Source organism: Poeciliopsis prolifica, unplaced genomic scaffold, assembly GCF_027474105.1.
Source record: "Poeciliopsis prolifica strain line A6 unplaced genomic scaffold, Auburn_PproV2 SCAFFOLD039, whole genome shotgun sequence".
NCBI lineage: Eukaryota > Metazoa > Chordata > Actinopteri > Cyprinodontiformes > Poeciliidae > Poeciliopsis > Poeciliopsis prolifica.
This window is the reverse complement of record NW_026562414.1, coordinates 4,626,894-4,653,764: the sequence shown is the minus strand read 5'-3', so window position 1 is coordinate 4,653,764 and position 26,871 is coordinate 4,626,894. Positions and strand designations below refer to the sequence as shown.

At 34.6% G+C, this 26,871-nt stretch overlaps 1 protein-coding gene across 3 annotated transcripts in view; it reads left to right on the top strand.

Annotated features, from left to right (window-relative positions):
* Window positions 1–26,871, top strand: part of LOC129375261 (E3 ubiquitin-protein ligase TRIM9) — a 37,814-nt gene that overhangs the window by 1,639 nt on the left and 9,304 nt on the right. The window contains exons 2-7 of one of the 3 annotated variants that reach the window (XM_055054218.1): window positions 16,753–16,848; window positions 19,504–19,626; window positions 21,514–21,555; window positions 22,590–22,700; window positions 23,504–23,657; window positions 25,447–25,530. In XM_055054218.1, the coding sequence (XP_054910193.1) occupies window positions 16,753–16,848; window positions 19,504–19,626; window positions 21,514–21,555; window positions 22,590–22,700; window positions 23,504–23,657; window positions 25,447–25,530 (610 nt within the window). The remainder of the gene's footprint in view (window positions 1–16,752; window positions 16,849–19,503; window positions 19,627–21,513; window positions 21,556–22,589; window positions 22,701–23,503; window positions 23,658–25,446; window positions 25,531–26,871) is intronic. The other 2 variants (XM_055054219.1, XM_055054220.1) reach the window with 2 other exon arrangements.

Here is a 26,871-nt window from a genome sequence, read left to right as displayed (position 1 = left end):
GTGAATCCATTAGCAGCCATTTTCATGTGTGAGTGTAAGCCTTGATATGGGGGGCGTGGCCAGAGGCGCGGCCTCTGCATTAAAGTGACAGAGGCCCAAAAATGGCTCATTCTAAAAGGAGTTTAAGACAGGCAGGAATGACCAGGCTAAGCATGATTTTGTGCAAAAAATCTAATGAACATGTTTTTTATAGCACAAAGATAATCTATATTCACCTTTAATACTTCCCCAGTTTTGTTGAGTTCTGCTCTTTTATACCATTTTCAGTGAATTAATTTTCCCCATTCTGTTGGATTTGCAGTATTTGGGCCAAATTATATGTGAATGAACACATTAGAACATAATTACTGCAGGCATGTAAACTGTAAATGTGGGATGAGTCACATCAGCCACTGGCCTACATCTGCACTGTAAGTGAGAGCACTGGAAAATGGAGGAGGTCAGCGTTGGTTTATGCCTAAAGGTTTTCAGAATAAGGAGTGGGTCATGTTTCCCCCCTGGTTCCCTGTTTAGAGCTTTTAGTATATAGTATATTGGAAAAAGGACATTTTTATATTTTAATATATAGTGTAATATCACAATCCCAAAGGACTGCATGGATACAATACTGCTACTAATAACAATTTATTTATCCTGTTGTACAAACCTTTGCTATTATTCATCTACCAGATTTAGAATTAGATGATGGGGGAAAGACATGGTTTCCTTCAATATTACAGTAATGCTTTGTTTTTTAATTTTGTGCACACTACCCTGGATCATACATATTTTCACATAATTTATTCTTTTATTTTATTTTGATATGAAAATATCTCAGAAAAGCTAACTGTAATTGCATAAAATATCAAAAATATGTGTTTAGATTAGAATTAAAGTGACAAACTGGATGACTTAATGTAAACAATTTAAAATACACACAATTTGGGACATGAAAAACATGATTTGCTGTGATTGCTTTCATTTAGCTTAATTTGTATTCAAAACAATAAATAACATGAAAACCTGCCTTGTTTTTATGATTAATTGTGAAGGAAATCTTACTGCTGTCTCTTGTTTAGTTAAATAGCTGCTTTTATGACACATTGATTCTTCCATTCAGGTATTAAAATGTCTTCAGGGACACAAAGATTGGACAAAAACCTGCTGATACGAGCTCTTCCCCCCTCCGTCTGCCAAAATAGAAAAATAAATAAATCACCCGCCTGTTTCATTAGGGAGTGATTACAGTGATTTATGGTCTAATCCATTTTTTAAATGGCTGTTTCATTAATTTTAAAGATGAGTTTGCTCCTGGGCCGAGGTCAACTTAAGTTCATTTCCCTCAGGTTAGTGGTGACCTCGCTGAATTTTATTAAAAAGCTCAGTTTGAATGCATTTGTGCCTCATTTGGGAATATTGAAGGAAATGTATTTAAAATTAAATAATTAAAAGTATATCGCTGCCTATGTTAAGAAGGAGTTTGACAAGAAATACAATCCGACATGGCACTGCATCGTTGGCAGGAACTTTGGCATCTATGTGACACACAAAGCTGTGTTTTGTATTCAAAACAATAATATGTATTTATTGTTTTGAATACAAATTAAGCTAAATGAAAGTAATTTTTTGTATCTGTTATGATGACTCAGCATCACACCTGATGTAGCTGATGTACATATTATGCATATAATATAAACATTTTATGTTTATTTCTTTTTTAGAAAACAAAGTCCGGAAAAAAGAGTCAAAATAATTTGTTATATTGTTACAAGGTTCCTTTTTAGTTTAATTCTTGTTAGTTAAATCAGTATTTATTTGTGTTTATTTTTTTACTGCATTTTCTGTCTATTTTCCTCACTCTTAGTTTAATATTTCCTCATTTGCCTCTACCTGCTGCCCTCCCCAGCTGCATCCACTCTCCTGTAATTAGCTCTTCTGCTTCCTTTGTCATTTCCACTCTTCCTCAGTATTTAAACTCCTCTCTTTCAAGAATTGTGAGATCCTGGTTTCTTGGAATTCAGGGTTTAATCTTAGAATTTTGACTTTTTTCTTAAAATTTGAATGTTTTTCTCAGAATTCTGACCTTGAGTTCAAAAATTTGACTATAAACCCATAATTTTGATGTCAATCTCATAAGTCTGACTTTAATTTACAGACTCAGAATTTTTTTCCCAGAATTCTAACTTTTTTTCCCAGAATTCTGACTTCAGTGTCCGAATTCTAATGTTTTTGTTTTTTTCCTAAATTCTTACTTCTTTTTCCCATCAGAATTTGGCCTTTAATGTTCGATTTCTGACCATTTTTTCCCTTCAAATTCTCACTTTCCCCCCCATTATTCTGTTTTTCTCAAAATCAGAATTGTTCAAATTGTTTATGTACCATCAAGCAAATATAGGACAGTTGATTTAAATTCATTATGCAGCGCCTCTGAAAAATCTTGATGTTCATTCTAAACAAAAATATGCTTTGCAAATTTATTGCCCTTGGAAATTATAGTAGTCTTTAAATATGACGACTTAATTATGTAACTAGCATGCTAATCAGGAGATTTTGCTATAATTAAGTGAAATGCCTAAGGAGTGGGAAGCAAAATGATTTTAATAAAATGGAAAACTCTTAGCTTATAGAGCAAACCAGAGTGTGTCTGAGTTTAGGTTATTTTAGCTCTTTTCCTTTTTCCAATGGAGTATTTCATCATTTGCAGAAATTAAAAGGCATTTTGTGCTAAGTGGGTCATTGGGACTAATCTCTGAGTGTCTTTCTCATTTTTTTGTGGATTTATTCCCAACAGCTTCTTCCCTCTTTTTCCCGTAAATTGGCTCATGTCTCACCTTCTCCATCTCTTATTTACATCCTCCATACCCTTCATTTACCCTTCCCTGCCTCCCTCCAAGCATTTCTTCCAGATCCCCCATCACACAGGCTCATAAATGGGCCGTGAAAATCCCATTAGGATGCAGAAGTGAGAGGGCGTTGATAAGTAATCAGCAGCGTATGAACAAGAGATGGGCACCTCTTAGTTAATCTGGTGTCCTCCTCGCTGAATGAGATAGACATGTGCAAAGCTGAAATGGCTGTTCAGTTCTTGAAGTGTCACTCACGCAGACCAGTGTAGTCTATTTTATTTATTTTTGATGGATTGCACTGGTTTTCTCCTATCTGCTTTGGTGGGTGTAGCTTTATCCAGCTTCCTCCCCCATTTTCCTCTTGATCTCCTCTTTCTTCCAAAGCAGCGTGGTTCTCTGCCTGTGACCCAGAAAGATTTTCTTTTTCTCAGGCATCACTGGATGATGAGTGTTTTTTTGAAACATTTCTGACCAGATCATACATCTTTGTAACAAAACTGACAGATTAATTGATTTTGGAAAAGTGTATTTCCTGCTAGGTAGCCCAAAACGACCCAAATGTTTGGAAAGACATCCTGAAACTAGAACTGACAGGCTCCATGAATCACTGGTTGTTAGTTTTTGTAAGCATTAGTAAGAAATGCACAGATCTTTTGTCTGGTATTATAGGTATATACAAAATTTCTTCCCAAAAACTAATTTCAAATTTTTCAGGAAAAAAAAAAACATCTAAAAAGTCAAAACATTTCAAGACAAAGTATTAGACATGTCTCAATTTGAATAATTGAAAATTTGCTAGAAGAAAATGGAACTTATAAGAAAAATCGCAATTATTTTTGGAGCTTGAAATGTTGAAAATTTGCTTGAGAAACTCAGAAATTTTTTATTTAATCTTAAAAATTTTGACATTTCAAACTTCTTACTTTTCAAACTCAGAACATTTCCGCAGGTGAAAAACTTTTGGAAATGCTTTTTCTAAAAAAAATTCTGAGATGAATAAATATGGTTAATTTTTTTCTTGCAAACTTTTGACTTTTCAAACTCAGAAATCTCCATGTTTTTTTCTCAAAAATTTCTGAGATTGATCTTGAAATTTTGGTGGAAATGTACTCCTTGTTTTTCTATCTCCAATATCTTCAAGTCACAAATAGGAATAAGATTGTTGTTGTCAGATTGAATAAAAATGTTTATTTAAATCTTTGTTCCAGCAGACGTCATCAAAAATGAATTGTAAGCATTGATAATTTTGCGTGAAACAAGCATCCAAAAACCATGTGACTGCGCTTCGACTGTTCGTTTTCAGGTTAACTATACCGGGCCCTTTAATCTGTTTTAATTGCTACCATATGTAATATTCCTATTTATGCTGTGCTTCCATTTTATGTTACTAATCCATATAATCCCTTTTAAATGTTGTATAAAGGACATTTAAACTATTAGAATCTTTTGAAAATATTTAATTACTGCAATACCCAAAACAAAAGAGGAAAACACATAAGAATACCTAATTGATTTATTTTTTAAAGTGACCTTATTAATCCAGGTTTTACAGCAAAGAAACAAACTAATTGTTACCAGAATTTCCACATCACTAAACCTAAGTAAACATCACAGTTAATTCAGGCCTTTAAATTGTTGTTACATATATTTCTGCTTTCTGAATTGGTGACTTTGGCCTGTTCCAGTACGCTTGACAGAGCATCATCAGGCTCCACTGGACCAAAAATAAACCGCCCCAGTTGAGGAAAAAACAGAAAAATGATGAGTAATCTTCTAGAAAATTATGAACTAGCCTTCCTAGAATACTGTCTAAAATTCCTGAAAATAAAAAGGAAAAGGATCTTATTTAAACCCACAAAAACAAAACTTAAAAAGACAGCTACCTAATGAAAAGCACAGCGGAGGCCGTATCATGTCTTCAAAGTTTTGTGTCAGAAAGTATTTGTGTGTTTAATGATATCTCAAACATCAGGCTAACCAATTAGAAAATAGAACTGGATTACTTTCAGTCTGCTCTGTTTAGGACAAAAATCAATTAAAACCTTGAACATTAACAAATGTGTTGTTGACTTACATTAAAAAAGGGTGGCAAAAGGAAAAAAATGTCATTATACAAAATTGACATTATGCATGTTTTCGTCCTTCCATTTGATTTTCTGCTGCTTCCAAAAACGGTCCAAGCAATTTAAAAATCCACCCTGACTTGTTTTGGCTAGCAACACAAGCTGCGCTCCAGCACAATTGGTAAGCTGGTTTTATCACTGTATGCACTGTACAATCGCTGCTGGAAGAGACAATTGGTTTGTTGTTGACTGGAAACTGATTTAAAGGTCCTAAAACAACATAAAGTCTCATTATCAAAGAATACGCTTTTTGAAAAAAAAAAAAACATTGAAGCACATAAACATGTCCAAGAAGCATAAAGGTCACCTTTAAGTACAAGAAACAAAGTACAATCAGAACTGTTTAAATTAGAATAAACTGTTGCATCGTAAAGTTTCTGTGTTTGAAAGATTAAATGACAACAAAAATACTGAATGCAAGTGTTTATTTTTAATAAGAACATGACAAGTCACTGCATGTAGCATTGCAATGAGTTGTTTTCAGTGGGGAAACATGGCGTCTGCTCCGCCCCAACAGCTGCACATCTGTGATGTTTTCTAACAATCAAGCTGTTCTCTGGTAGAATCACCGCCTCACTTCTCTTTCACCAACGCAGGATTTGTACGAACGCTCAAAGCTGGCCGTCTACACCTTTTCAACTCATCGCATCAACTAGTGATGTGTTTGAGTTTTATTCATGCAATAATCTTCTCGCAGCATTAAATGCATCGCTGTGCAGTTATTAGATCATTCCTCCTCTGAAGCTTCATCATTTAATCCTGACACTAACATGCTTGTCTTGTTTCTCTGGATGCTGACAAAACAGTTTGACAGGAATTACGCTGCCAGCTATTTGTTTAGTAAACACAGCTTTAAACAAACACATTCATAGTGAATCTGCATTCAACTGAAGGGATCTAAGCTCGATGCATCACAGAATCCTGGTACTAGAGCGCATCAGAGTAGAAAAAAGAGTTTTTTATTAGACAACATGAATGGCGCTGACTTGTGCCAACAGCCATGTCTGACTGACCTCGTTCCAAATGGCGCCAGGCCAGCTGACGCTGACCTCAGGCCCAACAACACAGAAATGCAGTCAACTATGTATTGGCTTGCATTAATATCTGACTAACACGTCATATTTAACTCAAGAGAATTAAAAATGAGCTTCTTCAATGCTAATTTAATCATTGTTATAAGTTATACTGTGATGATATCTCAGATAAATGGGATAAAATGCTGGTAATTAGTTCAGAAACAAAAACTAAAACAAAGATAATTTACTAGAATGTAGATTTAAAAATTCTTTCTCCAACATAAAATGATGAAAACGTCAGCAGAAATGCAAAATAAGGGGATAAAACTGGATCTGAGCAGGTACTGCGACTGTTTTATTTTTATTTTACAAAATGGTGGGATTATTGTCATGGCTTCTGGTGATGGCTGGACCCATGAAGCATGGAGTGAAACAGAGTAAACCAGTGAGGAGTGAGTGAAACATCGGTGGTTGCTTGATTACTAGATAATGGGTCAGTGTTAATTAGAAACAGGGAGCAGCTGAGGGAGAGAGAGCAAGCAGGAGCAAACAAACTGGGCAAAATCAGAACATAAAACAAACAAACAATAAGTAATAAAAGACAGAGCTGAGGCGAAAACACAGTTAACACAACAGAAGACTTTGGACATCATTTGTTCTTTGGGCTTTAAATGTCTCCAGAGAGCTCCAATTTATGTAAAAAGAACATCTCAAAGAGTGCAGACATGTTGCAGTACATACTCCTTATTAATAATTTAACAAAACATCAGAGATGTTTTTAAGCCAAAATGCCGAGATGTAACTCCCCATATCTTTCTTTTCATTCCCTTATGGAGGCTCAGTCCCAAAGAAACAACAGATTTCTATCCTCACAATGTCACAAACACAAAGCAAACACAGTTTTTCTCTCTTGCACGCAACCTGGGACTCACTGACTAAAGGCTGTGCTGCAGGACTTCTGCACTGAATGTAGGTTAATGCCCATTTTTCTGCACTTCCTGTGTTTTGGCCCTCGCATCCTCTGGAGACATGCAGCGCGTGTAGCAGTAGTAGGCCTAGCGTTCACGTGTGTGTAAGAGATTGTGTGTCCCTGTGATCTATTTTTGGCTACACAGCGAGTGGTGTGTAGCCAACAGAGACGGCTACAGACTGTGTGGACAGTGAGCATTGTTGCTATGGCTACAAACGTCTGCTCATTCATCACAAACCTCGACTGAAACAGCAGATTAGAGACAGATTTTGTCATGACTTTATCTGTTTGTGTAGTAAAGTATAGTTGTGTTATTGAAGCTTTGGGTTATTTGTAACTCACACAACTTAAAGGTGACTTTTTATGCTTCCTTGAACAGATTAGGTTATGCTTACAAAACGTTCGTTACATTTGTCGTACAAAATAATTCCCAGATAATAAGCTGATCAGTTCTGCCTATTTTGAGCTGTTTTAGGGCAGCTAGTCACTTCAAGTCCAAACAAGTTACCGTTGGCCAACACCCCCCCAAATCAACGTTTACCTTCCTGTGTGAAATTGGTTTACAAACAGATGAACAGTTATTTAACTGTACATCTTTGAAAAGCAGAAGTTGAGCCTCCTGCACAACCAAGACGAATGCAGCAAGTGGTTTTTGGATGGTTAGTCAAGGACAAAACACTTGTCTTTTCCACCAGCCACTGTACAGCACATACAGAGGTAAAACCAGCTGACCAAATGTGCTAGAACTCAACTTGTGTTGCTAGGCAACGGGCTGGGCTTGGTTGTGGTTGCTAGGCGAGGGCTACATCCCAAACTTAATTTTCCAGACACTTTTAGAAGCCCTAAAAACCCAAAAGGAAGTACAAAAAATGTGCAACAATGTTTTTTATTAAATTTAATTTCTCCGTTTCTTCTTTACTCTTGTGATGTGAAAGATTACGCCAAGACTTTTAAGTTAGTAACTCATTCACAAGACATGCCACTATATTGTGAGTCATTTATCTGGTGTTCATTATGGACTGGAGATGTTTTATGAGGTACACTGAAGTTCAATTTTGTGCAAAAAATGTAATGAACATGTTTTGTATGACCCATATATGGCTCACCCTGTTCAAGGAAGCTTATTTGGTCACATTTAATGTTATCCGTATCTGGAAAGTAATGTGCTCTCTTGTTTTCTCTCCTTGGCATTTAGATTGTGCCTCTCGCTTCAGGTGTTGATGCTGCAGTATATTAAAAATGATTTTCTTTAAATGTACATAGCAGAGCCGCAGTGGATTTGTAGATGAAAGGATGTAGCGGAGAAAGGAGAAGAGAGATTGGTTTTGACCTCCACTACATCTGAGGTAATGGGACAACAAAGCTGGGGGAGGGATAGACTGCTCTGCTGCAGCTGCATGTATACCACATATATTACTGCAGCAAAAGCTTTAAGATTAAAGGGAATTTTCCTACTGTCAACAAAGCTTTTGAAGTCAGATTAAAGAGTGGATGAGATGTTGCTGCAGGTTTTGGTTTGATATTCTTCTGGTTCCTTTATAATTTTGAAAAAAACAGATTTGTGTCCAAGGGTTTTGAAGCTTGTTTTGCATTTTTAATTGGCTGGAAGCAAAAAAAATCCAAAATTAAAAGATAATTAAAACATAAAAGTTTTTTTTTGGTCATTTTTAATTATCTGCTTCCTCCAAGTTGGATTCATTCATGGTGGATTTCTTGCATTTAATACTCTATTTTTAAATATATAGACAGAAACTGATATTTTTACTCATTCCTGGTGTCCACATGAATGAGAAAGTGTGTGGGAACTGTGACGCATGAAGTGGAGGCGGCTGCTTCCTCTGAAATCCATCAGGAACTGTGTGTGGGCTGCTGTGAGTCTCGCCTGCAGTCTGCATCCATTTCTGCTTATTTCTGATCAATCTGGCCAGATGAGGAGTCCTCACTCTGACCGTTTAAATGCAGCTGAGACCAGATGTTTACATACATGAAGCACATATTTTTTCTCTCTGTCTAAAGTTAAATCATTTAAATGTGAAGATACTTTAAAAATGGTTGGGAAATAAAATATATAGCACCATACTAGATCGTGATTGACAGCACTAAGACCCGCCTCCTGGCTCTGATTGATTGTTACTGATTAGCACTGGAAGAAGGCAGAGAAGCTCGATTATCACTCATGCTGTCACAACATGGTGGCTGCTTCAAAAATATGTAAAAAAAAGAACCTTTTTTTTAAAGTTACATGCTGCAGCTTTAACTTAAATAATTTTTTAGATCCAAAAGTAAGACTTTTTTTCAGTGTTTAATGCTTTACATATTAATTCTAATATCTTTTTATATTGTCTTTAAGTTTCAAAGTATTATAAATTACAAGCATTTTGTTTAGGTAGAACAAAATGTTCAACATTTGAAGATTTGGTCAAATTTTAAACTTTTTTTTAACCATAGAGCAAGAATACAAAAAACAGTCCATGTTAGAAGAACAGATAAATATGATGTAAAAAGCTGAATGCAAGTGAAAAAGGGAGGTAAAATATGATACTTCAGCCCCTCCTCTTGTCCCTTGGGTGTGATTTTCGACAAGGTCAGCGACACAATCACCCATCTGATATGTAACCGCTGCCTTTTGTCCTCTTTTGTGCTACTCTTGTTGGTACCAGAGCGAGTGGGCTGCAGCACCGACATAATGTGTGTATATGGGGTAAATAGATGGACTTCCTTTGCAGGAGGAAGCTTAACAGAACAGCCCAGTCAGAGGTTTTGTTGAGGCTTTCTCCTTCAGGCTTTGTTCGCGCTGCCATAAAAGGGTCGGTTTTATGATGCACCATCTGACTCTTTTTGCAGATGGATCAGTGGCAAGCTGTCTGCTCCAGTCTGCAGAAACAAGAACAGTTACTATTTACATCTACTTGTTTATTTAGCATTAATAAAATCCAGACTTTACATTGTCAATTAAATCATACATCTGGGAAATAATTTAATAGGTTGAATATTTTATTAAAAATAGTGGCTCAAATATTAGCAATACAGAATTAAACTGTCGGCAAAGAAAATTTAATATGTATTTTTTGAAGTTATTTCATTAGTTAAACATTATTTTGGACATTCAAAGTGTAGATTTGCTCTACAAAAAGGATATCTGTAGATGGTATCCTGATTTGAGTAATTACTACGGTGTATTAGGGTATTGGAGACGGAAAAAAACAGAGTACAATTCCACCAAAAAACTCAAAAATTTATGAGTTAAAAAAATCTAAAATTTGCTAGTCAAAAAGTCAGAAATTTTTAGATTAATCTCAGAAAATCTATGGAAAAACAAGGAAATTTATGAGTTAAAAAGTCAAAAATCAGCACAAAAAAGAATCAGAAAATTTGCGATTAATCTAAAAAATATTCTAGAAAAAAGAAAACTCAGAAAGGACGTCTCTGAGTTTAATATTGAAAAATTTGCTAAAAAAAATCTAAAATCTTTGCTTTAATCAGCAATTTTCTAGAACAAACAAGGAAGATTCTGAGTTTAAAAAGTTGAAAATTTGATAGAAAAAAGCTCAGAAATTTTCTGTGTTTCATAAGTGAAGTTTCTGAGATTCTATTGGTAAAATTTACTCCGTTTTTCTTCTACAATGTCTCTAAACTATGATTCTGTCACAATGAAACACACTGAGGTTCTGGACCTGGTTGGAAACGCTTCGGTTTTGTAGAACCATTACAGCCATGTTTCCTTTTCTGGCCTCTCTGAATGTCACGGCCTGAGCAAATGGCTGTGCATTATTCACATAACAGCATAATAAGATAATAGCACTTGTCTTTGAGAGCGGGGCTGAAGGCTGCTGACAGCAGTGAAAAAGAAAAATGACATTATACTGTCAGGATGAAAAAAGGTCAAGGGGAGGAAGACAAAAGAAACAAAGCCTGGAATAAATTGGATTTCTGAAAGTGCTATTTTTCTCTGCAGAGATAAAATCAATTTCTTCTATTTTCCTGGTTTTCTAGATGTTTGATTTCGATTTCCATTTTTTGTTTCTCTTTTGTTCTCTGGGTCGCAGCCTTTTATCTAGAGGGGGAAACGTGTCGCATTTGAACTGCACACTTTTACCAGCGTCTGCTCAAGGCTGACATTGGGACCAAGGCCAACTTCAGTCAGGGAATATTCTCACTGAGAAAGAACGTAGTTTAGCGTTATTTCAAACTTTTATTGGACCGTGCTAAGATAAACTTGTTTCTAAATACAATTCAGGAATGGAATAAACCACCAAAAATTTTAAAAAAGCACCTTTGCTTTTAAAAAGCAATTTATTTACATATGTAATTTGTAAAATGTGATGTCTGACTAATTTTGTGATATTATATGTTTATGTGGAAATGCTCTTATGTGTGAATATCTTTATCAGTTGGACTCCGAGAAGATTAGTAGCCAAACATATTGGTACTTTAATAAACAAACAAATAAACAAAAGCTCTTAGAAATACCAACTCAGTTGTGTCTTTGTCAATAAGTTCATGTTTTTTGGTGTCTGGAAAATGGCTCGTTTTAAAAACCTCCGAACTGTTACCAGGTGAACCTCTACCGGGACTGCACCGTTACCTAGCAACCGAGACAGTGCCCGGCCCGTTACCTAGCAACGCCAGTTGAATTTTACACCGGGAATGTAAAGTTTTTCTGACATCCAGAGGAAAAATGTATGCAGAAATGAGATTCTGAAAACAGTGTAAATATTATGGATAGCTGGATTTTCCCAGGATACTTTAAGACATAGAAGTTTTGCGTATGGAGGATCGATTGTTGCGGCTGTATTTAGTGTTATGAAATGGGTCGGTTCACTGCGTTTAAAATCAAACTGTAAAATCCCTGCTGCACTCATCTGTCCCCTCTAAACTCCAGAATGAATTACTGAAATCAATAATCCAGTGAGCTCGCCCGCTTCAGGATGAGTGGGACGTTTTGCTGGAGCTTTTTTGTGTTACTGATTGCACAGATATTGTCTTTTAGAGGAGTTCACAGCGCGCGTTACTCCTGCTGTTAATGTTTTGGACAGGAAGATGTCACACAAGGTTGCAGCATGCAGTGAGGTGAATCTTTGACCAATTGTTGTGCAATTTCTCTGTTTCATTCAGAGTTCTGGATCCTTTCTGGATCCTTTCTGCTCACATCACAGGTTTCTAAATCAGTTACTAGTAATTTAGAGTTGGTTGGCTACTATTTACTATTTTTATCCTTTGGAAAAACTAATTGGTTACAATTTTTTAATTTTCTTACGTAGCCCAATGTAAGAGATGTTAAATGTAACATCTCCTGATAATTGAAATATTTCATGATGCACTTTAATAAGGTTCTAAAAATTTTTGGTATAGAAATAAAATCAAACATTACATATTACTCTATTACCAAGAAAATTTCTGAATTTCAAAAGTTGAACATTTTCTATTTTTCAAACACACAATTCAGAAAAAGTTTTTTTTTCAAAATTTCTGAGATTAATCTAAAACTTTCTGAGGTTTTTTCCCCCCAGATTTTTACAAAATATTTCTATTTATAATGGCCTTTATGAACCATCATACATTCTTTCTTAGCTCTTTTGTTTTTTATTCATATCCTTTCTGTGGCTGGCTTTATGGTGGAAACAGAAAACAGACTTTATCTCTTCAAACAAAGATCTGAGTGCAATCTGCCGCCGTTTCTGTCTTTTCTCAATGCATGCTGGGACTGTTTTCAGCTCCACATCCCCCTGCCAAAGACGTGGTGGGTGAAGAAAATCAATGAATGAATAAAACATGGCAGAGCAGTGAATGAACGAGGGAGCTGACACAGAACTTTGACCTGACAAGAAAAGCAGCAGTTAAATAAATACAGAAACAGAACAAATAGGAAAGGAGGAGATGCCTCTTGTGGTACATCCATCATCTGCTTGTTAGCATCTTGGTAGTCCAGATGGCCTCTGGGTGAGGAGTCCCTCCAGGTCCACATGTCGCTCCTCCGGAGGAAACTGGACCTGGATGAGATCACTGTGGGAGAGTCTGGCTGTCAGAGCGGGGGTGGAGCGGATGCTGTGCAGATGAGGACAGGGATTACGGAAAAGAGGCAGATTTAATTTCAGATGAAAGCAAGCGCAGGACTGAATGAATGAGTTTCACAGCTCTGATCAGAATGAAGGTTGCTGAATGTTTTATCAATAATCAATAGCATAAACAGAGAAATTAAGAAGTTAGAATCATTATTAGCGTCTGGGTGCAACATTATAATTCAAATTCAAAAATACTTTATTGATCTTAGTGAGACATTAAATGTTATGACTCATATTATAGCAGCAGCTAACTCTATTAGCAGGAGCTAACGTGAAATCAAAGCAAACTGAAAAATAAAGTGACAATGAACCATTTTTAATTCTTTCTAACAGCATTCTGATACATTTGAGAAAATGTTTTAATCCCAATATCAGCTTGAGTTTAAATTTAGAGCTTTTTATACCAAATACTCTCCTTTCCAGTTACCATTTCCAATTAGCACAAACATCACTGTTTTTTGGCCAAATCTCTCCTCTTCCATCGTTTGGTTTTCCCCGACTATCATTTTCCCCTTGTTATTTATTTATTGCTTTCTATTTCAACTGTTGTCAACTAATGTATCTATTTTCTCTGGTTCAAATTAAAGCAACTGAACTTTACTTATACTGTTCTCGCTGGATGGAGCTGGAAAACAATATCTTGCTAGGAGAACGTAAACAAAATGGCGACTTGGACAGTGTAACGCTATTTAAATTAATGAAACTTTAAAGCATGCCTATGAAAACAAAAGTGCAATAAAAATAAATGTACAAAAACAGATATTTATCAACAAATAATTAGTTTTTGATTCAGGATCAGTCATTGCTACAAAGTTGAATACAAATGCAAAAGGGATTAAGAGGGATTAATTCTCATCATTTGCACATTGCTCCATTAAATTGTTACTGTATTTATGACTTAACATCTTAACGTGATGAAATGGGTCTTCCCTGTTTCTGTTTCCTTCTGGGTCTTTGTGTCTGAGCTCATTCGTGAGAACAGCATCCAGAAACAGGGAAACAGGTGGGAGTGTCCTCAGAGGACCAAATTCATCATGTGTGTAACAGTGTGAGTCTTCTTTGTCCTGTCTCCTCCTATTTACCAGTGATGGATGAATATCTGCACAACAAAAGACACTTTAAAAAATCTAGTGATAAATTCAATTTGTAATAATTAGATGATTTGATTGTTGTTGTTTTTTTTACAGTTTCCAGACACTGATGAAGTGCTTCAAGCAAAAACTGTGGACAGTAAAGAACAGAAAATATCCATCAATTTATTGATTAATCCAATAATCTACAAGTTTACAGTCAGGGTGGAGTATTTTTTGATGTGCCAGATTTAGCCATATATTAGTGTTTCCAAAAATGAACCAGAAAACATTCAGTTCAATCAGATTTTTAATATCTTTTAACAAAAAGCCAGCTCAGCATTATCTAACGCTCATATAATTTTATTTATTTATATTAATATGGATTTTTGAAGTGTCACTGTGACAAATGGCAATCAGTTTGCCCTTCCAGTATAATCAATCCATTCATAGGGTGTATGTTTCGTCAGCAGCCTTGGATGTGGCGTTCAGGTACTGTAGGATTTCTGACCAACACTTAAGTTTACCTTATTTAATCTAAAAATATCTGTGATTTTTATGTGGAGATTTTTCTATAATTGTAGATTTTAAAAAATTATATCTCAAATTTTCTGGAAGAAACTTCTAAAAGTGGAAAATGTTAAAACTCAGAAATTTCCAATTTTTTGCAGAAATTTGCAGAGTTCTTTTGCAGATATTGATCCAAACACCAGATGTGTTTCCTTTGGACATAAAATTATGCAAATTGGAATTCCGAAAATAAATTTTCTTAATGGATTCACGGCAATTCCAAAAGAAACTCATGTTTTATGATAAAAAGTTGTTGTGGTAGAACAATATGATTTTTCATCTGTATGAATATTAATGTATTTTGCAGAACCGCGAGCATTCGACTCGCATTTCATGAGTCACATGATAGACAGCAGGATGTTACTACTGGCAGAAATGATGAAGAACAAGACTACAGGAAGTAGTTGAATGACGATGGCGTTGCATGTTTTTTTAATTATTTGTGACATGAACAAACTTGTTCACATGTGATTTTAACGGAAACCGTAATTATGAAATTATGTTTTAGAATATGAATATAAACATAGTAATGCAGTTACTGTAACGGGTCACTTTGTGTTGATTTATCTTATATAATCCTTGTAAAGTTCATCAAGTTTTGTTTGATATGCATGTTTGTTAAGCTTAATAAAATTTATTTTCGAGGTATGGAATCTGTCGCTGCGCTCGTTAACCTGTATGTCTGCAGCAGAGCATCAATATTTCATCCAGCTGCTGCAGGACCCAGATATGCTGAACTTTAGCTGGTTGCTTCTGCTCAGCTTCCAACATTAGCTTAAACTGCATTTACTTTACAGATCTGTAATTTATTTGATGTCACAAAATGATCAGGATGTATTTGGTTTGCGTGTTATTTAAGAACAAAAAGGATTTGTTTATTTCAAAGCCAATTTATTGAAGATTAATGTATTTTTCTTTTCTAAATCCCATTAAAAGTATTTGAAATTAATAATCCTAAATGTAGTATATGAGTGGGGTTTTATATATTTCTATTGATTTCTACAAGAGTATTATTTGCATTAAATGTGAATTTGCAAACATGGCTTTGTGTTTTCATGGATTTCCCAGCCTGTAATCTCTGCAGATGATGATCTGATGGAGATTTTAAATTTAATCCATATTACAGAGACAAAAGCTTTACTTTTATGTTTTTTTGGCACGTGGAAGAAATTCCCAGGGAATTTGCTTCAGGCGAGGATCCGGAGAACTGGGTCTGATTACATAACCAGCACAGAAGCATCACTGGTTGAACTGGTTGCACAGTTTTACTCAGAGCAATGATTTATTTATTTTACTTGTTTTCATTCTCAATGTTCATAGCAGGCTTGTTTAGAAATAATTAATTTCTTGTCTTTTGCAAGATCAAAGTGTGTTTTAATGCATATTTAATTTTATTTTATAGATTTTATACATATTTAGCTACGACAGCATATTAGGGCCATATTAAGAACAATTGAAAAAAAAACATTACAAGAAGAAAGTGGAAATAGTATGAGAATAAAATGTTAATGTTATTACTTTATTTCTGTAATGCTACGACTTTATTTTCACATTATTTGAACTTTATTCTTGTACAACTTTATTCTTGCAATTTTATTAATTAATTCTCAAAATATTTTATCTTTATTCTCTGAATATTATGACTTTCTTTTTGTAATTTAGTTCTTTATGTGCTTAATGTGGTCCTAATACTCTGTCATATAAAGTAAATCAAATTGATGAAAAGAAAACAGTCCAAGCTATGCATTACAGCCTAATGGAGGGATGTCCAAAGTCTGGCACGGGGGCCATTTGTGGCCCTCAAGAGAATTTTGTTTGGCTCTGCAAGCACATGGAGGGATGTTTAGAAATAAATAAAAGGTTCTTAATTTCTTTAAATTTTTTCCTTCTTTTAACAGCTTTACTAAAAACAGCAAGCACAAACAAGCAAAAAGTTTTGGAAAATACATACTTGTCATTTAATACAGCAACTGTGCAAGAGCCTGTGTATGTTTTGGATCAACAATGTTTTTACTTTTCTACAAATTATAGACTGCTAAAAACTAGAAACTAAATTTCTATTTTGGACGTTTGGAGAGGTCTGCCCGAATGTGAAACCCGTTCTGTTTGTGTGCAGTGCCAGCTCTCCCAGGCTCTGAACGGCGTCTCTGACAAAGCAAAAGAGGCGAAAGAGTTCCTGGTTCAGCTCAAGAACATGCTGCAGCAGATACAGGTGAGCTGAAGCACTTCCACACACATCACCGTCAAGATTGAACATTACAAACCTGACATCAGATCGCCAGTAGCGGTTTCCTTTAACAATGAAACTGCAATTCGGCATTTCAAAAATAAAAAAATATCTTAATGGCAACATGGCTGTTTCAAATAAACTCAAAGTTTTTTTTATAAGAAGTTGTTTTATGGCCATTATAGTTAGAACAAAAGAGAGTAAATTTCCCTCAAGATCCTCAGAAATAGTTCAGAAACCCCCCCACAAAATTTCTGAGTTTGAAAAGTTCTAGAAAATTTCTAGAAAAAGACAACAGAATTTCTCAGATATAGATTTTTTAAATCTGGAAAATAAATCAGAGATTTTGAGATTACTACCAGAAATTTTCTAGAACAAAATAAGAACATTTTGAACTTTGAAAAGTCGTAAATTTGCTGGGAAAGAAACTTTTAGATTAATTTCAGAAGTTTTCTAGAAAAAAAGTCTGAGCCTCCAAAGTGAAAAATAATTATCGTTTAGAAATTTTCTGAGTTTAAAAAGTGTTTTTTCACTTTCAAGCTCAGAAATTCCTAGGTTTTTTCTCGCAGATTTGTGAAATTATTCTAAAATTTCTGCGTTTAGGACGATGTGCTTTTCCTGAGAATTAAAATTTTACTTTAGTCTCAGAATTTTAGATTTAATCTCAGAGGTTTGACTTTTTTTTCATAATTCTGACTTTTTTTCTCAGAACAATCTTTTATGTATTAAATCACTCAAATGCAGCATTTTTCTGTAGAAACTTTGCTCTCCTTGACACACATCTCTGTCATTAAAGCCAGTCGCTGCTCTGATGCTCATCTGCATTTAAGTCAAAGTTCTGAGATTAAAGTTGGAATTTTGATTTTCTTTCTAAGAAAAGTCAGAACTCTGGAATTAAAGTGTTTTTTTCAGTGGCGCTTATCCTCATAATGATAGTCGTTAGTTGACTTCTATAAAATAGGTTTCTGTCTGATAGTTTTGCATTTATCCCATCAAATGATGAAGCAAAGTGGAGATAAAATGTGAGTACAAGTTGTTGCTGTCTTTAGAACAAAAACATGAAGGAAAAATTTGCCGGCTGAACTCCCAGCAGGCGACTTTAAGAAAAGCTTTTTGTCAAACTCTCACAAGGAAACACAGAAGCAGATAAGATAAAATTCAGATTTTCATTTTGAAGCTGAAAGAAAATACTTTTTTAAACACTTTTTTCTAAATAGCAGATTGTGTTTCTTTTATTTGCATTTTTCCTGCGACAAAATCCAAAATTATCACTCTTTACATATTTGTTTAAGTATATTTTCTCTCAAAATCCTGCTTGTTATGAAGCATAGAGGCCTAAATAAATCAGACGTAAAGTAACGTTTGGTCTTTTTTAGTAGAAGGGAAATAAAACCAGTGGATCAACGAACCAGACAACAAACGATAAATGCAGAGAGTGTGTGTGTGTGCGCGCGCGTGTGTGTGAGTGTGTGTGTTTTCCCTGCAGACTGGTTTACTCTGCAGCTGATCTTCACTTGCAGCATCTGCCGCTCACGCACACACGGACGCCAGCATGTCCTCCAGCATGTGCAGGAATTAAGACTCTTAAAATAAAACCAGGAGGATTGAATTTAAGTAAAAAAAAGAAAAAGTTTTGTTTGCATGGCCTGAATGCGGATGAAATAAAGACGATCCTGTTAAAGATCTGAGCTCAGTGCTGAGGGAGCCCCTCCTAACGAAAAATACGATTTTCATCTCTGGATGGTTAGATTATTTTTTAAAATAAAATTATGTATTCATGCGCTACAGAAAGGACCTGAAAGTTAACTAATTGGGTTTGTTCTGAAGAAAATTCTCTTCACTGGGTTTTATTAATATGCTAAATAAACTTTTGAGATTCTTATTTTGTATAAATATTTTATTCACAGATTCATACAATGGAAAAAACTAATTAGATAAGAATAAATCAGAATCATTAAATTATGAAAATAAAGACATAATAATGAGAATAATTTAATAATATTACGAGATTAAAGTCATATTATTACCAGAATAAAGGCTACTTTTTCATGCCACAGTTCTCATAATAATACGACTTTATTCTCATAATTTTATAACATAAGTTTGGTAATTTGATCTTTTTTTTGTTTGTTTTTTCTTGGCTCATACTCTGTTGTATGTCCCTGCTGCTTTGTCCCCTTGTTCCACATAAGAATCCAATAAAATAAATCGATGTTTGTTGTCGCATGTTCCTGTAATCCAGCTGCTTGCTGCTCCGACCCGGAGAAAAAATTGCGTGCTGTCAGGAAATGTTTAACTATCGAAGCTCAAACGCAGAACTGCAGCTGACAGATGATATCTTTTCTTCCTCTGCTGCATATTGAGAGGTGGGGGATGGTTCGACCAGAGTGCAGCCTCTGAACCCGAAGAAGTCATTATATTTTCATCAACGCTGGAATAATCACCGCCGTGTGTTCATGTTTGTGCAACCGAGATGATAAATTTACATTTTAATGACAAACATAAAGCATCTCTGAGCTTGTGGGTAAACACATTCACACCAGCAGAGCCTATTTTCACCTCTGATCATTCAGAAGCATCTCAAAGGAAAATAAATCGCACTGAGCTAAACGCGACTAGCATGATGTGTGTTTCCTTTAGGAGAACGGAGTGGAGTTTGAAGCCTGCCTTGTGGCTCAGTGTGACTCGCTGATCGAGGCGCTGACGAGACAGAAAGCCAAGCTGCTCACCAAAGTCACCAAGGAGAAGGAGTACAAGCTGAAGGTGAGACCCACTGACCCACGCAGACTCTCAGTGTGTGACAGAGAAAGAATGTGAGGCACCTGTAGAGGTTCATGTTTCAAGATGTTGAATTACACCTTGTGATTTATGGACTTTATTCTGATCTACAAGAGTTTGTAACAAAGAAGTTCACTAAAGCCCAGAAGATTTAAAAACTACATTTTGGTAAATTTTATGAATTTTAATTATTCTGAAAAAGCAAATACTTTTAAGGTAACACTCACAAGCAGGATTAAATCTTAGTAATATGTTTGGCATGTTTGAAGATGTTTACCGACTACATACCTCTTTCCTTTTCCTTTAGAAAACGAGTGACTTTTTTTTCTTCCAAATTCAAAATTTCAAATAAATTCTGACTTTAAAATGAGAATTCAGATTTTCTTTTTCTCAAAATAATTTTTTCTTTTTGCAGATTTTAGATGTTTTTCATCAGGCTACACTTTTTTTTTCAAGAAACTTGTATTTTGTAGAATATTTTTTTCCACATAATTCTGACATTTTTGACTGAATTAATTTTTTTCTAAGAAATTTCCAAGATTTTTTTTTTTTCAAATTTCAAAGTTTTTTTTTCTACCAAATTGTAAACTTCTCAAGCTCAGAATTTATTTATTTTTTCTAGAATATTTATGGGAGTTTGCTTGTGAAAATTTCTTCTTTTTGTGTTTTGTGTAAATTGGCCCTAATGCGCTGTCACAGGTTTTCCTGTTTTTGCAAACTCTTTTTGTGATTTGTGATAAAATTTGTCCTAAATGCAGCTTATTTTTATTTTGTCTTTCATAGAAAACCATTTCCATGTTCCTCCATGTAATTATCTCCATCAGTTTTCCCATTTATTTATGTGAAATGCTTCACATTGCAGGTCCATTTGTTATTTAAAATGTCAGATTGTCTTTTTAGCAAAATCTGCCAAATCATATAAAAAGCACAGATTTTTAAAGCCAGACTATAAAAGTTTAGAAAATTTTCTATAAAATTATGCATAATGTTATCTGACAAACATTGATCACATCTACTTTTAATTGTGAAATAATGTTTGCGTCTGTATTTAGAGCAGAGTTTTTCCGCCTCAGTGCCTTTAGCTGCTCCGAGGCTCTTCATGCAGTCAGTTTAATTAATTCTGCAGGAACCTCTTAATGACCCATTCATCAAAATCAAGTGAGATCAAGCACAAGGATATTGTTGCAATTATCTAGATGGTGAATGAAATAATGAAAGGTCTTTCGTTTAAAGTGCTGTACAATTCGGTTCAAAATGCCTTTTGATTAGTTTAACTTAATATTTACACTGACTGTTCAGTTTGAGTTGTAATCCTTCAAAATTTTTCTTAAATGTGATTTTTGAGGATGATTAAAGACAATCAGACTCTGGCTTTTAGATATAAATTTTTTCCAGTTTTCTTAAAAAAGAAAAATAATATTTTTAAATTCCTTGGAAGAGATTTTAGCAATTATTGAAACAACTGTGAAAATAATCTAAGAAAAATGCACTTTAAAGTTCACAAATGAAAAAAACAACTAAAGAATAAATTAATATGGCAATACCTTTGTAACACAATGGACAGAGAGAACTCAATTAGTATGGCAAGACCAAAGAACATAAACAAGGTAAATATCAAGCCATTCAAGTGTTAAAAATCTAGAAATAAAAAGCCAAATGCTCAGAGTATCTGGTGTTGATTGTAACTCTTCATGCTCTTCATATTTCAGCCCAGAACATTGTTGACAGGTGAATAATTAACCTGGATATCGTTAATCCTCCAACAAACGAGGCGACTAATCACAAAGACTCCGTCTAATTAACTCAGGCTCGTCCAGGCGCTCCCTGGTTCAATTATCTGAGAGTCACAAGATGTTTTCTGTCTCAACCCAGATGCAACGCAGCATAAGGAAAGACACACAGAGACTTCTAGAGGTATTTTCTGCAGTCAGACATCTTTGTGTTTTGGTGGGATAGTTAAAGTCCTGCTGGTGTCGATTTGTTGGCTGATTAGGACCACCAAAAAAACTAATTCTGACTTTTACCAAAATATTCTGCCTGTTTTTTTCCAAAGAATTTTGAGTTTAATCTCAAAATGTTTTTATTTTTTAATCAGAATTCAGACTTTTTTCTCAGTATTTGTACTTTAATGTACAAATTCTGACTTTTTCTGTGGAATTCGGATTTAATCTCAAAATTTTGATTTTTTTTTTCCTTCTCTCCCAACCCCCAGAATTCAGACATTTTTACTTAATAATTAGAGGAAAAAATAATTATCACAACTAATTACTGAAGTAATTAGTACTTCAATCTAAACATCCTGACTTTTCTCAGAATTCGAATTTAATCTCAAATTTAGAATTTTTTTTTTTCAAATTCAGATTTTGTCTCAAAATATAGATTTTTTTCAGAATACTGACTTTTATCTCAAAATTTTGACTTTTCTGAAATCTATATTTGTGAAATCTTCTCAAATTTCACAAAATTTGAGAAGATTAATCTTGGAAGATTAATATTTGAATTTTGAGGGGGAAAAAAAGGGGGAAAAAAAAATTATAATTCTGTGATTAAAATCAGATTTATCTCGTCTGTATGACGCCCGCATCATGCCAGGTTCCTTTTTCTCATCCCAGGCTTTTGTTTGCCAACACGATGCCTGAGAACAGGTTCAGTCAGCTGTAGCTTAACAGTTATCTGCAGATGCAGCCGTAACTAATCTGTGATCTGAAAACAGAAGAATTGAGGTGAAAAAGCACAAAACAGAACCAGTGACCTCTAAAAACACAAACACCTGAGACACAGAGGCATTTCTGCCCCTACCAGGATGAAAATGACCCTGGAGATTTGACCTCCAGTTTTGCATTAAAGGCCACGCTGCCATCTTGAAGTGGAAACTGTTGACTGGCAACATAAACGTTGCATTTTTAGAGCAAACAGAGTCGAATCCTGATGAGTTTGATGTTCGCCAGGTGGTGCGAGACCAGATCACCCACTGCACCATGAAGCTGAGGCAGACCACCGGCATGATGGAGTACTGCCTGGAGGTCCTGAAGGAGAACGACCCCAGTGGCTTCCTGCAGGTAGGGAGAAGAGATGGATGGATGGATGGATGGATGGATGGATGGATGGATGTGGCTGACTTTCTTATATTTGATATTTTCAGTGTTTTCATGACGTCTGATGATGTCACATTATCGTTACATTATAAAGCAATAATGTAGCATATTTGCTTTATCGTTTTATAAATTTGCACTAAATGTCATTTAAATGCATAATAAACATTTTACCATTTTAAAGGTGTTGACAGAATTAAATACAGAAAAATTTACTTAAAAAGTTAACTACAATCATAACTAATGTATATCTATGTCACACAACAGGTAAAGTAAATCATATAGTTTAAGAGTTTATTTATTGTAACTGAATAAAAGGGACAAATACCCAAAATAAAACACTAAAATTACACAAATTAGTGTTTAATTGTATCTAATTTAAAATCTACTCCAGTTAAATATGAAATGGATACCAAACATTATCTGCTTTTGAGTTTGAATGACTATGCTTCAAATCCCAAGCTCTCCGTTTCTCCTGAATATTTTATAATATATTGATGAGGTTCTTGTCATCAATAGTGATGTCTAAACTCTTCATTCACGCTGTGGAGAATAAACCATTCTGAACCAGAAAAAAAAAAGCTAAAGGGTAAATGTTTTAAATCCACGTTCTAATGTGATTCATTTGTTTATTTTTCATCTCCTGCAGTAGTAAATTATCAAACATTTTGCTCCAGTTTCTGTCCTTTTGAAGGCAGCTGAGCGTTTGTTTCAAATTATTCAGCGTTTGTGTTTCAAACGTCGGTCTGCGTTTTAATTTGGTTGCTTAGATCTCGGACGCCCTGATCAAGCGGGTGACGTCGTCCCAGGACCAGTGGGTGAAAGGGGCCCTGGAGCCAAAGGTCGGCCCCGACTTTGACCTCAGCCTGAACACCGACTCGCTGATGCAGACCATCCTGCAGCTGGACTTCTGCCAGGGCAAAGGTGAGCACACCTGATCAGCAAAAACTCTGCTATGGAGCTACAGTGGGGCCAAAAAGTTTGGTCAAAAGATGAAAAAAATGAAAATAAAAAGGATTTGAAACTGGAAGGTTTTTATTAAAACTCAAAAACAAATTGAAATTAAAAAAAAAAAAACTGAAAAAAGTTTAGAAAAACAATTACAGCTAAATATAAAAATTTTAACCTGAAGAAAATATTTTAAAACTGAAAAAAAAGGTTGAAACCGGAAAATATTAAACTAAAACAAATGTGAAAAAAAAAAAATCTGAATGATAAATTTTCAAACTGAAACTGAAAAACAATTGACACTGTAAAAAAATCTTTGAAACTGAAAAGTTATTTTGAAATTGAAAAACAAAGAACTGAAATAAAAAAATGTAAATGAAAAAAAAATGCTTTGAAACTGAAAAACAGATTTTCAGCTAAGAAATGTCAAACAGGAAAAAAAGAGATTTCAACCTGAAAAATTGTTTTGAATCTGAATAGTTTTGCAACTGAAATAACGTCAAATGATTCACTCGGTTGCATCTATTTTCATATTTTGTTTTCTACACGGCTTCACTGTCCCATTAGTTAGTTTTTGTTTGTTTTTACTATTAAAGTTGAGTTACACGTCTATCTCTCTGTGGTACGAGGCATTTAATGGTGAATAAAATAAAAACTTAATGATATGCATTGATTCAAACACTGTTACGTTACTTTAAATGCATATAAAAATATAATTAGACTCATAAATGTGCAGGTTCTTGAAGCTGAGCTGCACTTTAGCAGCGTTTGTGTAATCTGGGCTGCAGCTTTGATCACGCCTCCTTTGTTCTTCCAGGCTGGTGACACGAAACTCGCCGCCTCATTTCCCCACATTCGCATCTCACTGATCATCCAGAACAAAGCTGCAGAGTTAAAAGATGGCCGATCAGATTTATTTGGCGTTTCAGTCTTTGACATTCAAAGCAACGACAGAGTGTGGGAGTCTTTCTCTGCGATTATCATAAAAATGATTAAATGTTTGATGTGGAAAAATTCTGCTGATTTTTCTGGTTTTTACTTTGCTGAAGAAAAACTCTGAAGTGAAGAGCACATTTTGAAACGTCAACATTGTTTTTAAAAAATTGACCTTAAGGAAACAAAAGAAAAAGTAACATTAAAATTAAACTGTCATGATCATTTACTATGTCTGACCTGCAACAACAAAATCCACTTTTTACTAAGTAATCTCCATTCATTAGATGTGATGGTGTGTTTGAGCAGTCGAAGATGGAAGCAAAAAAGGAGTGAATTTCTTGCAATAAGTCTCAGAACTTTTGAGATTAATCCAAGAAATATTTGAAAACAAACGTAAAAATTTCTGAGTTTGAAAAATCAAACATGTTTGACTTATTCTCGTAATACTACGACTTTATTCTCATAATATTTTGACTTTATTTTCATATTATTTTGACTTTAAATTTGTGTTTGTTTTGTAATGCTTTGACTTTATTCTTGTCAAAGCATTACAAGAACTTCAGTTGAAGTATTAGCCTCTCAATAACTTTATTCTCATTTTATTTTGACTTTATTCTCATATTGTTTTGACTTTCTCCTGATTTTATTGTTTATTTATTCTCAGTATGACTCTAAAACTCCATGATAAATTCAAACTAAAAACATTTATAAAGCATTTTTTATAATTTCCCCGCAGCCTCGGCTCCGTCGCTTGTTGAACTCATGTTGAACTTCTTCTTCACTCTTTGCTCTCCTGTTGAAACTCCCCAAACCAACGTCCTCTTTCCAGATGTGCAGGAGAAACCGCTTTTGAAACTAATGCAGGCAGCAGCAGACAGTGGTGAGGCTGAGATGGAGGCAGAGAGCCCCGGAGGTATTTCAGAAAAAAAAAACAACCCTCTCAGTGAACCTTTGTTTCCATTTTTAATGTATTTTGTCATTCCTGCCTCATTCCTCTGCACCGTCATGTCAGCTGGAAACTCACTTCTCCTTTTTGTCCAGCAGCGTCTCTCTGCATGGTTAATGTTTTTATATCACCTCTACAGAATTGTGCTAAATTTATTGCATGATATTAAATCTTTACATCAATGTATATCAAGAGTTTTTATATATTTTTGCCTGAAACAAGAGTTTCCAAATTCATCCACTTGTGGCAAAAATGCTACAAATTTGTCCCATAAAAGTAGATGGAAAATTTAAATTTCTAAACATAAGTTTCTTACAAATTATTCACCTTCTTATACCTTTATCTAACAAAAGATAAAACCATCTTTATCCAAAGACTTTTACTGATACCAGCTATTATTCTTTCTTCACTCTGAAAGAAAGTCACCCGCCCTAAAAAAGGAGCGTATTTAGACATGCACAGACTTTATTGTTATTCAATTGTACATTTAAAATGCACATTTGAGCAAAATTTCATTTCAAGGCTCCATTAGTAATAAAATAAATGACAATGAAAAGCATCAGTATAAATATATTAAATAAAATGATAAATTTTTTATTTTTTGCAAAAAGTTTTTTGGAAATGTCTCTTTAAAAAACAGAAAATTTTAAGTTTTACATTCTTTGGCTTTCAAAACTAACTTTTTTTTCTAGAAAATTTCTGACACTAATTACAAATGTTAGTTTTTTGGTGGAAATTTGCCTTTTTTCTTCTTCTTTTCTATCTTCTATAGCCACAATAAACAGTTGCTAAAATCCCTTTCAAGTTTTTATTTACAATAAATATCCATTTCTAAAAATGTACAATATTAATAGAAACAAAAATGAGCGGGCTACTTTATTTACTTGTTTTAAGGTTGAGTTGTTTTGACCTACAAAACGCTTCGGATTTACAGAATTATAAATCTTTTTACTGTTTTGGCTCTTCAGTAATAGAATTAGTAGTAAAAAGATGAACCTTTTTGTTTTAAACAGTCACTGGTTTATATTTAGTCACACATATTCAGGGTTATATAAGACCTTTTATTCAGCCATGGTGCTGAAATCCAGACTGAAGCTCAGTTGGAGTCTTTTATAAAACAAATATTGAGCTTGGAGGAAAGAACAGAGTGACTGGAAGGAGAACATTCTGCTGCGACTGGAAGAAATAAGATGAAAAATTATTATTCTGATTTAAAATCCTCCTGTGATTCCCGTGCTGTCATGACTGCTGCCTTTCCCTTGTGTCTTCACAACTGTTTCAAGATAAATACTCACAAAAACTGTTTTA